The sequence below is a fragment of the Equus quagga genome, chromosome 4 (genome assembly GCF_021613505.1).
Source record: "Equus quagga isolate Etosha38 chromosome 4, UCLA_HA_Equagga_1.0, whole genome shotgun sequence".
Classification (NCBI taxonomy): domain Eukaryota; kingdom Metazoa; phylum Chordata; class Mammalia; order Perissodactyla; family Equidae; genus Equus; species Equus quagga.
In genome coordinates this window covers 27,363,908-27,379,821 of record NC_060270.1, presented here as the reverse complement: position 1 = coordinate 27,379,821, position 15,914 = coordinate 27,363,908, and the positions used below count along the sequence as shown (strand labels likewise).

Here is a 15,914-nt window from a genome sequence, read left to right as displayed (position 1 = left end):
TATTGAGTGCCTACTGTATTCCAGACACAATGCCAGACATTGGGAATGGCAGTAGACAAGGTGCCGCCCCTGCCCTCGTGGGGCTCAGCCTCCTGGCCAGGCCTCAGCCCCTGCCATGCCACTGCGACAGCTCAGACACAGCTGTCTGGGGACCTCCTGGTCCCCAAATTCTGCAGCTCTTCTCAGTCCTTCCCGGTCAGCAGCATGAGATACTTTAACGATAGCTAATAACAACCTAAAACTTAATCGTTCAATAGAAATCATCCTCCATGTTAAGACCCTGTCAGGAGTCCAGAGAAGAACCAGCGCAGCTTCGGGCTTTGAGAGGCTGACACACCGATTATCACGTGGCCCAAACGAGCAGCCTTCCCCTGGGTTCAGCTGCATAGGGAAAATACTTTTAAAGAGGAAAAGCTTTTATTCACAAAACTTGCTCTCCATGGCTACTCTTGATCTCAACATACAAATTCAGATGTATTAACCAGTCAATAAATACGCTGTGAATGTTGTCAGGAGTCGGGGGTGTAAAATCCTCTGCTGACACATTTTCTGCTGCAAATGTTCACCATTCCTAATTTTCTCTTTGTATACCAGCCCTTCCAAGTGTCCCCCGGAATAAAAATTGTTTGCACTTGTTCTTAGTTAATCAAAGACGTTACCAGCCCATAGAAATAAAAAAGTATAAATTATGATTTGTTGAAATGAAAAAATAGGTATTTTCCTAAGATTCTGGGTAAAAGAATTATTCATCCACGTTTTGCTGGCTCATTAGCCCCCACCTGCCAATATGGGTTCTCCGCCCCCTGTCAAAGGTGCCCTCTTCTTTCTGAGTCCCCAGAGGCTGTCTTTAGTGTGTTCCACCCCATGGCATCTGCTGCTGTTCCCTAGTTCCCTGACAAGCAAGCTCCATGCTGGGGGCGCCCTGAATCCTTGGAGAGCCAGAGCTGAGTCTTTGGCGGAGTGGAGAAAAGCTCTTTGCATTTCATATTATGGAATGGGGTCAAGGGGTCCCAAAGCAGTGTCACTTAGGCCCCAACATCTTACAGAAGTGTTAGTGATGTCACTTCTTGTAGTTTTTATCCTCTCCCCCTAACCTCAATATGAGTCCAGAATGGAGACCAACTTATAGAGGGTTAAATTACTGGCTCATTATTCCGTCGTTGCATCCTGCCCATTCCTCTGATGCACGCAGGTGTATCTGCACCCAGAAATCCAGGATCCAGGCTCAAGCCGAGACAGGGTTCCCCATTACACACAGGTATCGGTACAAAGTTACGCCTATGCTAAGGCCGGGCAAGAGGGCCTGATGTAGAAGCCCCTGGAGCCCAGAGACAGCAGGCTCACTGATGAGTCACAGCGGAGGAGAGACTCCCCAGACAGGAAAAGGACCTCATTGTGAAAGAACTCACCCAAGCTCTTTGGTTGTAGCTGTCTGACACCTTATCAGTGTCACCGGGAGTTTTGCTAAAGGAATGACTTAATGAATACATCCTGCCAATACCTTCCAGTTGCTCCTGGAGTGTGACAAAATGAGCCTTGAACCTCATGGTCAGGAGGGTGAGGCTTGCTAAGCACACTTCTATTTATTCCATTCTCATAGGACAGGCCATAGCCCCTCTGCCAGGGCCACCTGCTAGTCCATGTGTGTGAATTAGAAAGAGGTGCCCCGGGCAAGCCCGGTGGCACAGTGGTTAAGTGCGCATGTTCCGCTTCGGGGGCTGGGGTTCGCCGGTTCGGATCCCAGGTGCGGACATGGCACTGCTTGGCAAGCCATGCTGTGGTAGGCATCCCACATATAAAGTAGAGGAAGATGGGCATGGATGTTAGCTCAGGGCCAGTCTTCCTCAGCAAAAAGAGGAGGATTGGCAGCAGATGTTACCTCAGGGCTAACCTTCCTAAAAAAAAAAAAAAGGAAAAAAAGAAGTGCCCTTCTTCCTAATGGATCCAGCTAAGGGTGGAAAAACAGCTTCCACCACACATGCCCCTCGGATTCTCCAGAGCAGACAGCTATTGGAGGAGGAAGAATGGTACATCAGAGCCATCATAACTTGCCTTATACATATAGGGAAACTGAAGCCCAGAGAGGAGAAGGAACTTGCCTAAGGTCACACCGTGATAACAAAGGAGTAGAGCTCAGGTCTCCTGAAGGACAGCACAGGTAACACAGTGTGTGATAAGCAACAGCTTTACGGCCTGAGCCGAGGAGCCAGGGCTCCCTCCACCAGGGAGCTGAGCAGGCTCGAGGACTCAGCCCGAGACGTCCCTTCTCTCTCACTCAGTGTTCTTATTACACATGTCCTCTACCCAAGACAGGGAGCATCTCATTCCTGGGTACTCCTGAGGGGATGATGACAAACGGTGAGGACAAATATGGAGGCAGATGACTGAGTAACTGTTTCCGCAGCCCAGCCCCCACGTCCCCACCACACGCGGAGAAGTGCAGCTCTGGTCCCTCTGGAACCGTTGTTCTCAAACTCTGCTGTGCACCAGAATCAAAACCAGATTATTGGCCTTACCCCTGGAGTTTGTGACTCAGTGGGTCAGAGGTGTGCCTGAGAATCTGCATAGCTAACAAGCTCCCAGGGGATGCTGATGCTGCTGGTCTGGGGACCACCCTTGGAGAACCACGGGCCTAGAAAAACAGACAACCAAACCTTTCCTCTCTCCCCTTCTTCATTCCTCCCTCCTCTCATCTCCCTCTTTGTCCTTTTCTGCTTCCTCCTCCTTTCCCTCTTTGGTCTTCTTCCCATCTTTCAAAGCGTGACAGAACGAGCCAGGCTCTGCTGGGGACCTGGGTTCTAGTTCCCGCTCTGTCTCTGATTAAATGTGAGACCCGGGGCAAGTCACTTCCCCTCTCTGGGCCCCAGGAAAGGCAGTGGTCTAGACTGTGAGATCCCTCACTGCCGGCTCCTCCCCACCAGGACCGTATCTACCTGGGCTCTTCTCTGTATCTCCAGGCCCTTTGCGCAATATGTGCTTGAAGAGAGGCTGGTGAATGAATTCTGCGGCCTCAGAGCTTCGCCCCGGCTCAAACTCTGGGATTCTGACCTCTTCTTCCTTCCAACTCTGACCTTTTCCCTCTCCAGGGGACATGATATACAGGACCTTTCTAAGGCAAGAGGAGCGGAGGATGCTCTGGGAAGCGGGGCAGATTGTCGAGGGGAGAGCGTCCAGGGACGCCGGCCGAGGCTCCGGTAGGGGGCGCCAGAGAGAAGGCCAAGGCCGGTCTGGTAAACCCAGGTGTCCATCCTGGGTGGGCGGGGGCGCCCTAGGGGCGTGGACACCCCCAAGGCACGCCCAGGCCGCGCTTAAGTAGCTGCGGGTCAGGGCCAGAGAGGAAGGAGGGAGAAAAGCCCAGCTGCTGCTGAACCTCTTGGACCAGACCTGGATCCAGCCCGGCCCCTGCCATCTAGACGGCGCCATGCGGGGCACAAGCGTGCCTCTGTGGCTCCTCCTGGCTCTGCGCACTGGTGAGGCCCCGCCGCCCGGCCGTGGGAGTAGGAGCCGGGGCGGGGGTCCTGGGGCTTTCCAGACCCCCAGCAGAGTCCCGGGGGCTGGGAAGTGTGGTCTGAACCCGCGTCTCCCGGGAAAGGGGGGAGGTGTGGAAAGGGGCGAGGCGCGGGTGAGGACAGCGGAGAGAACCAGCACTGATCCGGGCAGTCTGGGATGTCTGGAGGGCTTCTTGGAGGAAGCGGCACTGAGCTGGGCCTTGAAAAAGCGGACCTTTTGACGGGCCAAGGAAAGGCTTGGGCAGAGGCATGGAGGGGAGAGCCCTGGAGTACAGGAGGAGGTCCGAGAGGGTGAACCTCTTGACGGGCGTTGAAGCCCTGGAGGATTTGGGGGCCGGAGCGGCTCTACCTCTGCCGAGGCCCCGCGGGGAGGGAGGCGGGAGAAGATTCGGAGGGATAGGAGGAGATGAGGCGCGAGATCCCACCCGGGAGACGCTCAAGGGCTCCCAGCATGATGCAGGGATGGATGGGGAGGCGCAGACCGGGTCTCCTGGCGTCCGCACCGACCCCCTTCCAAGGGAGTCAGGGCCCAAGACCGTGAGGCGGGTTCTCCGGGAGCTGCTCGCAGGGATCGCAGGCCAAGGTGCTGGAAGAGTGGGTTCTTGTCGCCGCTCTGACCTCATCAGTACAAAATGGGCCCGTCACTCCGGTCCAAACTCTGCAGTTGCCCGGCCTACCAGGGTGCATTCTGGGAGCGCTGGAGAAGGGTGGCAGTCCCACATTCCAGGGTGCCGTCAGTGGTTGGGGAGACAGAGGGTGGCGGAAAGGAGACGGTGGAGGAACCGGCAGTCTTGACCCTTGGGGTGGGGTTGGGAAGCACAGGTCGCCGTAAGAGGGTGACCTAGTCCCTTGGAGGACAGGAACTGGACCCAAAGCCGTGCGTGTCCCACAAGCACAGGCCTCTGTTGCGATCCTGGCTGGGCAAGGTGACTGGTGAAGGAGCTCAGGTCTGCAGAGGCATCAACCTCAGGGAACTCCAGCGCCACTTCTGCTGGGCCCCCAGGCCAGGAACTCTCTAGGACTCTGACCTGATCAGATCTGAGGACCCAACAGGGTCCCCACTAAGAGGAGGGGCATAAGCAGAAGTTACTTGAGGACCCATGTCCTGGCTCTCTACATAGGTTTACTTACAACACAGAAGGTGGGTTTTCTCATCTGCTTTCTCAGATGATGAAACAGGCTCAGAGAGGTCACACAAGTTGCCTGAAGTCACCAGCTGAAGGAGCAGGAACTTGAACTCAACCTGCTGACTCCTCAGTCTCCCCTTGGCAGGGGTCTGGCGCTGTGCCCACTGAGGGTGGGTTTGCAATGGGGGTAATCACAGATGCTCCAAGAGGGCACAAGGCTCCTCAAGGGCAGCCACAACCACTTCCCGGTCTCATGTCCCAGTTCATGAGAAGAGCCCGGGGACACTGCTGAGTGAGAGAACCCAGTCCAGCGCCCTCTTGTTGGAGGACATAGAGACCCAAAGAGGCACAGGAAGTTGCCTAGTCACGGAGCTGGCCCAGACCGAGCAGTCAGGGCTCCTTCCACCAACCAGGCTGTGCTCCAGACATGCAGGGAGGGGTGGGGGTAGCCACACTGCTACCTGGGATACCCACCCCTCCACCTCTGTAAAAGGCCAGCCTCAGAGCCGCCCACCTGCCCCGAGCACAGGGACCCGCATGGCCCCACACACAGCTTTGCCGGTGAGCCCAGCCCCTTCGCATCTGTGACACCTCTTTGTGCCTCAGTGCCTCCCAGTGGGAGGGCAGGGCTGTTGCAGAGGACTGGCTATACTTGCTGAGGGGGTCCCACAGAGCTGCGGGAGCCACCCTCCACAGTGGGGCCGGGGCTGGGGATGCCCAGGGAGCCAGGCCTCACTGTCCCCTGCCCCCAGCGCTCGGCGGGATGGAGGTGCGGTGGTGCACCACCTCGGACCCGGAGCAGCAGAAATGCAGCGACATGAGCAAGGCCTTCCAGGACGCCGGGATCCAGCCCGCCCTGCTCTGTGTCCAGGGCACCTCAGCCGACCACTGCGTCCAGCTCATCACGGTGAGTCCTCTCCCTTCCACTCTGCCACCACCACCGCCCAGACGAGAGGGCTCTGACTCAGGAGGGAGCGCACAATGGCCTCATTCACTGGGAACGGCCCCCACGCCCTCCTGCCGGGCGAGCAATAGGATCTCCTGCGTTTCCCCAGCAACAGGGCCAGTTTGTTTCCTGCCAGGGCCCCGGCCAGGCGCTGGGAGGCCTCGGGAGGCCCTGCTCAGATGGGCACCAGTGGGGAAAGGTGTCCTTCCACAAGGCCCCTGCTACAGTCAGGACAGTACCCACCCCACCAAGGGGAGCCCAGACAGCAGACCCCTCAGTGGCCCGTGGTGGGTACTCACTCTTCTGTGGAGTTTTCCAGAACCCGGCTTGTGTGGTTTCTGGGGAAGGAGGAGCAGGGGCCAGCTGTCCTGGGTGGGGGAGTGGGGAAGCACTTGTGAGGGGCAGGACATCTGCTGAACGGACACTGATGATACTCAGAGGCAGGACGAGGTGTGGAGGGAGGCCTCGGGCAGGCACAGGGGGACCTGGGTTTTCCTTGCGCCTCAGCCACTGATAGGCCCCCAAAGCCAGTCCAGTCACAGTCCCACGTGAGCCAGGGCTTGGGTGAGGCTCTGCTGTAAGGGCAGAAACCAATCACATTGGGACCCTGTGACACGCTGATTGTATACCGTCATTTGTGTTTTAAAATAAAAGGGAAAAAATTGGAGGCGGCATTTATGGGACTCATTCTGCATCTTAGAAAACCTGAGAAACAGGTTAGCAGTGGAGGCAGGGGACTGAGAAACAAGAAAGTAAGGGAGGTTCACTTGTCATTACATACCGTTTGGTACTATCTGATTTTTTATTACATATTTCTATTGTAAGTCCCATAAAATTAATAATTTTTTTTAAAGATTGGCAACTGAGCTAACAACTGTTGCCAATCTTTTTTTTTTCTGCTTTTTCTCCCCAAATCCACCCAGTACATAGTTGTATAATTTAGTTATGGGTCCTTCTAGTTGTGGCACGTGGGATGCTGCCTCAATTTGGCCTGATGAGCAGTGCCATATCCACGCCCAGGATCCGAACTGATGAAACCCTGGGCTGCCGAAGTGCAGCGCGCAAACTTAACCACTCGGCCACGGGGCCAGCCCCAAATAATATTTTTTAAATAATATAATTAGAAAAACAAGGTGAGCCCTTGGCCCAGGAGAGCTGTCACCTTGGGCCTGGTCAAGGGGAGACCCCTAGGCCCCACTGGGGGAGGGCGCTGCAAGGCTGAGCCAGGACAGGGCTCCAGGCTCAAGGGGACAGTGTGGCCTCCAGGACTCTCAAGGGGGCCCTCAGCAGACTGGTGGGTGTGCCTGAGCTCCTCGCTGAGTGGGCCGCGGAGGCCGGCTGGGCTGACCCACATGTTCCCAGCAGGCCCAGGAGGCTGACGCCATCACTCTGGACGGAGGAGCCATTTACGAGGCGGGGAAGGAGCATGGCCTGAAGCCCGTGGTGGGCGAAGTGTATGATCAAGGTCAGAGGGTCTGGTGGGAGGAGGGGAGGGGGGAGAGAGGAGGTGGGTCCACAGCGTGTCCTTGCTGGACCCGGCCCAACCCTGCCCCCGCCGAGCTGGTCAGTAGCCCCATCCCCAGAGTCCTGGAGTCCTGGCCAGAGAAGCCCTCAGAGGCCCCCCTAAGTCTCCCTTGACCTCCCCCGCGAGACCGGGGGTGCCAGACACCCAGGGGGCTGGCCCGAGTCTGTTCTTCCTTGAAGAGCGCTGTAGCCCCACTAACTTTCACCCACAAGCTCTTGACTGAGGGGCTGCCCGTGCGGGGCTGGTGCTGGGTGTGATCGTCTGGGGTAATGGGGCGTCAGTAATGTCCAGCTGTCGCCCGTGGCTCTCTGTCAGAGGCAGAGTGGGGAGAGGCTGGGCAAGGGGCAGGGGCTAGGAGCTGCAGAGCCCAAGAGACCGAGAAAGAGCCCCGGCTCTGCCTCTCCCTGTGATCTTCTGTGACCTTGGACAACCTCCACTCCCTTGACTGTCGAAGGGGGAGAGTGATCCCTGCTTTGTCACACGGATTAATTGAGCCGGGGTGTGTACTCCTGACACCCGGTGTCTGCTCGGAAATGTGAGTCCCTTTGCCCTGGTCCCTGCAGCTCACCTCAGACCTGCCTCGGGCTCACCTGCCCTCTGCACCTCCCCCACCGCCTCTACCTGTCCGGTGCCTAGTGTCTGTCACAGCCCAGCTCAGTTGTCACCTCCAAGGAGCTCCCCTGAGCCCTGCCACCCCTGCAAAGGGCCTCTCCTTCCTGCCTCCTGGAGCACTGACTCCCTCCGCTGAGGTCCTGATGCTTTTCTGTCTTGTTTTCACTGACCACGGCAAGTCCCCTGAGGAGGGCCCGCTCCTCATCTTTGTAAACCCCGGGGGGCCTGGTACCCTCGATGGGGTCTCGCCTGGTTTCTTGTTGAATGGATGACTGTCAGATGACACGGGACATAGTCCAACCCTGCAAACCAGTGAGGCTTTCCCCTTAAAGGCCAGAAGCAGCCCTGCCTCGGGGGCCCAAACCCAGCTCCTCCTCTTTAATTCATTCAGCACATTTATTGAGCCCCTGCTACACTGCGGCCATGAGCAGCGAGCAAGAGAGCCCTCGAAAAGCAGGAGTCGGAGAGCGAACAAACAAACACAAACAACAAACGCAAACCACTCTGGGGGCCTGTGCAGAAAGTCAAGGCCATGGGGGAGAGAATATGGGGTGCTGGAGACCTAGTGAAGTTGAGCAGACGGGGTGTTCCTCTGCGGAGGTGACGTTGAAGTTGAGCCCTGACAACGGTTCCAGGTGGGAAAGAGCTTGGTGTGTTCAAGTAGGAAGAAAGGGACAGTGGGTGAGTCAGAGGGTGGGACCAGACGAGGCCACTTAGGTTGGCAGGGGCCAGACTCAGGTGTGCACAAAATAACACTGGCTTTGCTTTCTAGAACTCAGCTTCACCCTGATCATGGGCATCTCACCACCACTGGGCAGTCACGTGTGTGTGTGCTTACGTGCATGTGTGTGATGGGCTGCATGTGTGTGATGGGCTGCCCTCTGCTCATCAGTCCCCATAAATGAGTCACCCCTGTCTTGTCCGAATGGCTCCTTCCTGGCCATATTTGGCCCAGGGGAATCTTTTGCAAGTCCGTAGACCCCCGCCTACCCACATGCACCCCATTCAGGGTCTTAAGTGGTTTGGGACCACATTGCTTGTGCCTCTCTCTCTCTCTCTTTCTCTCTTTCTTTCTCTCTCTCTCTCTCCCCCTGCTCTCAACACCGGTAAATCGCTTTTCCTAATCTGAGGGAAGTGCCTACCCTGGTCCCCCTGCTCCTCCCAACCACTCCTCTTCCCTTCCCGTAACCATACCCATGATACATTCCCTCGAACCCTCTGAGGTCTCCTAAGTGCTCAGACTGTTGGAAAACAAAAGACTTGCAGGCTACTTCTGCCTCCTGTCTAGCTACAGAGTCCCCTGCCCTGTGCGAACGCAGACCCAGCTAAGTACCAGCTGGCTTGGAAAGGAAAGTGGGGGAATAACTAATGAATTCATATCTCAAGGGAACATCTACCACAGGAGGCTGGGGGGGCGTCTTGTGATAAGACACGTGGATTGCGCCCACCTGCTCTCCTAGTAACTAGAACACCATGCACACATTTGCGTGTACTTCCATGCACACACATACACATGCCTCCGTGCACAGGTACGTGTACACACACTCACACATCTCCTTCTCCCACAGCCTTCCCAGGCAGGGTCCCAGCCTCTCTCGCGGCTTCTCCCTTGCCATCCTCACTCCTCTCTCCCTCCTCCTTCCAGAGGTTGGTACTTCCTATTATGCCGTAGCTGTGGTCAAGAGGAGCTCCCACGTGACCATCAACAGCCTGAAAGGAGTGAAGTCCTGCCACACGGGCATCAACCGGACGGTGGGCTGGAACGTGCCCATAGGCTACCTGGTGGACAGCGGCCGCCTCTCGGTGATGGGCTGCGATGTGCTCAAAGGTGAGGGCCCCGGGCCAGGCGGGGGCTCCTTCTGCAAGGGCTCTGGGCTTCCGCTCCCCTGGCCTCTGCTCGTCCCCTCATGGGATAGCCCCCTCCAGCTCACCTTCATCTGCACTTCCTTTAAGAAGCAGCCCAGCCCCTCCTGCTCCAGGCCTTCCCGGACACCTAGAGTGGTGTCACCCCCCTCCCGGATCTCGTGCTGGCCAGCCTGGTATCGCCATCATTTAAGTTTCTGGTTGATTGGCCCCTCCAGGGCACTTGACTCTCACTTACTCATCACCGTGTCACAGACACAGCCAAGCACAGGGCCCAACCCACAGTGGGGAGGCGGGGACTCCCCAGGAGCGGTTCTCACCTGGGGTAGACATGGTGTAGGTCGCTATTTCCAGAAAATGTCCCCAACTTTACAGGGTCAGAAACCATTTTTTCAGGACCCAAATAAGCTGCCGAGTTACACCCAGAAAGCTCACAAGTGGCTAATCAGAGACCTGCTGTTGACCCATTGGTAGTGAGAATAGGGCTATCCTGGTCGTGCTCCAGGAAGGGAGGTGAGAGCGAGCTGAGAGGGCTGCTGAGAGTAAAACCCACGAGGGGAGTGCAGCGAAGCCCTGAGGGGGCCTGGGTGAGAGCCCTGGGCCCTCATTCCTGGGCCAGAGCCTGCTTCTCATGCTGTGGGCTTTTCCTGTCATCTGCTGGCCACCAAGCTGTGTCAATCTCTCTGTAGTGGGGACAATACAGGAATGAGGTAGCCCCTGACACATGACAACCACATTCTCAAGCTGCCCTCCTGGGATCACACCATCCCTTGAATAGAGTTTGGAGTGTCCCCAGTCCCTGGTCCTGGTTTGCTCCACAGGTGACCCATGCCTCTGGGGATTGGGGAGCCCGCAGGAGAGCACAATGATCTTTTAAAGCCCAGACTTTGCTGTCAAATAGTTGTGGGTTTAAACCCTGGCTCAGCATGACCTACCCTCAGATAGATTCCTCTACACATTGGACTTCAGTTTCCTTATCTGTAAAATGGGAAAACTGACACTGCAGTGCCATGAGGTTGGGAGTACCGAGATAATTCACACACTGTCTTCACACACTGTGTGGCACAGGATGTGTGCTCGCTGCAGGGAGCTGTTGTTTTTATGAGTTCCACTTCTGTACTTCTCCGTGGGCACACATATGCACACATGCACTCTCATGCACAAACCCACGTGCATGCATGCACATGTGCACACATACATGGGCACACCCATGCATGATGCACAGACCCACACAATACACACATGCGTGCTACCCACACATGCATACACACGTGCTTGCATACGTACATGTGTATACACTGCCCCCATGTAGCCCCCACCACTGTGTAAACCAGCACAAACCACAAGAAGCTGGAAGCCTCGTTGTCTCCCATGGTGGCCAGGGGTGGCTGGTTTATCAGTCTCTTGGCACATGTCTTAAACATCTACTCCCCTGGGAGGATGCAAAAAGAAGACTAAGGAAAGGAGCTCACCCTGGAAGAGCTCGCTCTGCTGGGTGATGAGCAGGATGTGACTGGCTCAGTGCAGAGCTGGCATGTTGCTTGTCCTGCGTGGCCCTAGGGCATCCTCAGCACAGGACAAATATTTGCCAAGAGGGTGGACATGGTGCCCCGGTGCTGGCAGGGGCCCCAAAACCATGCAGATTCCACCATCTTCACCGACGAGGCCTCCTTCTCCGCTGCTTCCAGCCCCTCCCTGTGTTTTGAGAAATGTTGTCTATCAAATTAATTATACTTAAGTAATAATTTATTTCTTTCCCCACTTTCATTGATTACACATAACCAACTTTGAAATGAAACCCTCAATGAGAACAGTATCTAGGTGATAGTGTCCTATGTGGCCATTTGGGGGCAAATGTCTTATTCCCTTGAGCCATTTTTAAATAACAGTCACTCCCGACACCCACACTTTTGTGGCCCCAGTTTGAAAATCACTGATCGGATCCAGTTCCCCAGTTTTGCTCAGACTGAAGCCTGAAGGGTCCAGCCAGGTCCCTGGGGAGCCCACCCTCCTGACTCCAGCCTGAGTGGCCTGAGCACTTTAGGGGACAGGGGTCTGATGCTGTGCACCTGACTGACCTCTGTCTGCCTCCTTCCCGCAGCTGTCAGCGACTATTTTGGGGGCAGCTGTGTCCCCGGGGCAGGAGAGACCAGTTACTCAGAGTCCCTCTGCCGCCTCTGCCGTGGCGATGCCGCTGGGGAGGGGGTATGTGACAAGAGCCCCCTGGAGAGATACTACGACTACAGCGGGGCCTTCCGGTGAGCCAGGCGGGGCTGGCGCTGGAGTGGAGTCAGGGGAGAGGCCTGGACCTGTGGCCGCGGGAGCTGGGGAAAAACACCTCTGCTCAGAGAGGGCCCCTGCGGTGTGGCAGTGTCAGCTGCGTGTCATCAAAGCACCCTTTATATCGTTCATGTGCCCTGGTTTGTTTAAAAACACCACACTGGAGTATGCCAGACCGGATTTGCTCATAAAATCAACATGTTTGGTATATTTAGGGAGGTGAGGACTCAGAGAGAAGAAAATCACAAAAACAGCCTTTTGCCACTCCCATGTCCCCATTCCGGTGTCTCAGGGCGGCAGGGAGAGGGCGGGAGGAGGGCAGGGAGGATGGGGGGGGGGGGTTGGAAGTGTGGCAGGGAGCGCCGGAGGCTTGACGCTCAGGGCTGGCCTCATCTCTGCCCCTGGTTCAGGCTGGTGCTTCAGATCAGCCCTCCACGGAGCCCACAGAGAGTCTCTAGCCGTGTGTGGTGCACTCCGTCTGTCCACAGCTGTGGAGACGCACCCAGTGGGGACCGGAACGGGAGACTCCTGGCTCCCTCTAACCCCCACCCAGGCCCCAGTGTTTCCACCTGGAGGAGGGGGGAGCCCGCAGATGCCCACACTGCAGGGTGTGATCTGGAGAAATTCGGTTTTGGGCACAGAGAGAAAAACAGTCCTCAGTTCTCCAAGTGTTCCCACCCCTTCGCCCACCCCCCTCTCCTGGTGCCCCCCGCCCAGTCCATCCCTGCTTATTTGCTGGCTGTGGGGACCCAGGCAGCCCCTTTGCCCAGAAGGTCCTGACCTGCCTCCCTCACTGGGCATTGACACGTAGAGATACGTAAGTCCTGGGCCCCTCCACTCAGGCATGAGAAGGTCTAGTCCATCCCCTGCCGCAGAGCAGAGTCATCTTCAAAACGCCCTGGCGTTTAGGCTGCCCAGGACGGCAGCTGCCATGTGAGCGCCTGCCCTTTCAGGCCCTGAGCCGGGCTGGGCAGGATCTGTACGGGTGACAAAGGATCTCTCCCTATGGGGAGCCACTTTCTCATCCCCACTTTACAGGCGATGGGGCTAGGAGGGCTCCACAATTTGGCAAAGCCACAGAGCCAACAAATGGGGAAGCTGGAACCCGGGACTGCATGACTGGGAAACCCATGCCCCCCTGCCCAGCCCCCCTTCCCCCGTGACCACCCCTTCCAGTTCAGGCCAGACCTCCAGAGGTGGAGATGGGCCAGGCTGAGGGGCTCGAGGGGAGCTCAGCCCCTCCCAGGCTCACGGGTTTCTCCTCCGCAGGTGCCTGGCAGAAGGAGCAGGGGACGTGGCCTTCGTGAAGCACAGTACGGTGCTGGAGAACACTGATGGTGAGTGGAGGGGCTGGCCCAGGAGCACGGTACTCCCTGAGGACAGGAAGAGCTGGGTCTCCCCAGTGGAATTCAAACCCCTCTGTGGGGCAGAGGGGCCCAGTGAGCTGCCCTGCCCTGCCCCGATCTGTGTACGGCCTTGGGTTCCATTTCCACTGGAAGACTGGGTTCTGCTTTTGAAAAAGAGTTTGCAAACCTCTGCACTAGCTCTCATCTCCTGTCTCTTCCTAGCATTTTTCTCCGCCTATCAGAAGAAGCCATTTCTTATCCCTGGATTAAATATGGTTTGATGTTATGTGTTGATTCATTATATCCTTGTCATTTAAAATTTTAAAATTCTCATTCAATTTATTTAAACTAAGGTTTTTTTATTTTGAGATAACTGAGCTTTAGAAAGTTGCAAGAATAATTCAAAGAAGTCTCATTGATTCTTTACCCGGATTCCAACTTTTAGCATTTGCCACATTGGCTTTATCCTTCTTTCTATACGTGAGTGGTCTTTCTGAACCATTTGAGTCCATTTGCCTCTGTCCTCCCTTTAATTCTCCAGCGTGTATCTCCTAAGAACGAGGAGATGTGGGCCTTGCCACAGTACAGCTGCCAAATTCGGGAAATGTGGCATTGACACAATACTGTTATCTAATTTACGGTCTATCTTCTAGACTCACTAAGTGTCGTGATTCTGTCCATTGTAGCAATTTTTTTCAGGCCAGGACCTAATCTATGATCACACGTGGTATTTAGTTGTTAGGTCTCTTTAGTTTCCTTTAACTTCAAGCAGTTTCTCAGTCTTCTCAATCTTTGTCTTCTGTGACACTGACATTTTTGAAGAGACAAGCCAGTTAGTGTACAGAATGTCTCCTAATTTGGATTCGCCTAAGGATCATTTCTTTGGTTTAACTGAGGTATGATTTACATGCAGCAAAAGCCACCTTTTGAAGTTCAAGTCTGTGAGTTTTGCCAAAAACGTACAGTTGTATAACCACCACCACAATCAAGACAGTGACTGTGACAGATCCTTCACCCCAAATTTCCTGCTCGTCAGTCCCTCCCCCAACCACCATGGCAGCGACCAATCAGACTTCTGTCTCTATGGTTGTGCCTGTTCTGATATGTCTGATCATTGTCTTTTTGGCTAATCTTTACCTTTTAAATCAGAAAGTCCATCGTGTAGTCTGATATTCATGAAGGCAAAGAACATGGACCAGATTTGAGAAAGAGAAAAAAGTGATGTGGAAAAGATGAAGGCACATAGGATAGGCTCAGAGCAGGAGCATCCTATGAGAACAGCTGGCCGGGACTGGGGCCCCAAGATGAGGCAAGCACAGGAGAATTTGGAAGGTGGAGAAAGAATAGGGATGTATTGGGTTAAAATCAGCTCTTTTGCAATTTTGATGGAAATCTAAAGAAGTAATTATTTAAAGAGTATCTTCATGCAAAAAGACTAGTAAGAGCAAGAGTGGAATTGACATAAATGCCTAAAGTAGTGAAGAAATATGGCTTTAAGTGTCCCTAGCCTATGGAAAAGAGGAGTGGCAGAGCAAACACTAAATGATGCATTTGTCTCCTGGGAAGGCCAGATGATCCCCAGAGTTCTACACAAAAGTTTTGCAGCAGTTTAAAAATAGAGAAAAGTTGGGGAGTGGGGAGAGAATGACTCTGAGTAATTGTCGAGAGTGCTATAAATTATCATGCAGTCATTAAAAATGACCTTTGTGGAGTTTTCCAAACTATTATTCTCTTGGTTTTTGGTTTTTGGTTTTAAATAGCTTTGGAGTGAATAGAGTTTTCAGGATCCCACAAATTATCTTTTCCCTTCCTATTTCCTAGCAGGGGTTTAACCTCATTTTTGAATTTAAAACTCATAAAAATATTGTTATATAGGACCATTTGTGGTATATTTTATCACATGAGTTATAATCCTTAAAAATAGTCTTCTTAATATTCCTATTCGATGTCTATATGCACTCTTTCAAGTAAATCTTGTTTTCTATTATAAATGAGTTTTATGGAAAGTTTCCAATAATGTGGAAAAATACTTTTAAATGATAAGTGAAAAAAAAAAACAGGAGGCAGAATTGCCTATCAAGTATGTCCTTAACCATATTAAAAATGGTTAGAAAATAGAATAGAAAAAAGGTCATGGGGGAAATATACCAAAATATTAATGGTTGGATTAATATTGGATGATATGTGGGTGAAGTTTCGGAGAGTCACCCTTTTCTCTCTGGGCCACAGTTCTGGGTGGATTCTGTCAGGATTTTTCTCCACAGTGGCCCCCACCCCCTGCCCTCTGCTCAGAACCAAATTTCGTGCCCGATGGCAGTGATGAACTCTGGTACATTGCTCTCTCTTATCCTAAACTTCTCTTATTCTCTTACTCTTTTTATCTTTAATAAACAATTCTATTTATATGTGTTGTATTATTGTCAGACACCTCAAATCCATTTGATTAGTAAAAATTGTGAGAGGAGAAAATGTAAGCAAATAGACACAGTCTATTGAGACACCTGGTCTTGTAGGGTGCAGCCACCAAGCCCTTCTTCATTCTGAGTTCTGGATCTCACCTCCTGGTGTAGTTCTGAGTTCTCACCTCCTGGTGTAGTTCTGGGTCTCACCTCCTGGTGTAGTTCTGGGTCTCGCCTCCTGGTGTAGTTCTGAGTTCTCACCTCCTGGTGTAGTTCTGAGTTCTCACCTCCTGGTGTAGTTCTGGGT

The 15,914-nt window shown here is 53.9% G+C and overlaps 1 protein-coding gene across 1 annotated transcript in view; it reads left to right on the top strand.

The window, feature by feature from the left end:
• Positions 1-3,383: 3,383 nt before the first annotated feature.
• The window catches only part of MELTF (melanotransferrin), a 27,481-nt gene continuing 14,950 nt past the window's right edge, over positions 3,384-15,914 (top strand). Inside the window, exons 1-6 of the mRNA XM_046659021.1 lie at positions 3,384-3,470; positions 5,389-5,543; positions 6,948-7,047; positions 9,365-9,547; positions 11,684-11,840; positions 13,132-13,199. Coding sequence (XP_046514977.1) covers positions 3,422-3,470; positions 5,389-5,543; positions 6,948-7,047; positions 9,365-9,547; positions 11,684-11,840; positions 13,132-13,199 — 712 coding nt within the window. The 5' untranslated portion in view covers positions 3,384-3,421. The remainder of the gene's footprint in view (positions 3,471-5,388; positions 5,544-6,947; positions 7,048-9,364; positions 9,548-11,683; positions 11,841-13,131; positions 13,200-15,914) is intronic.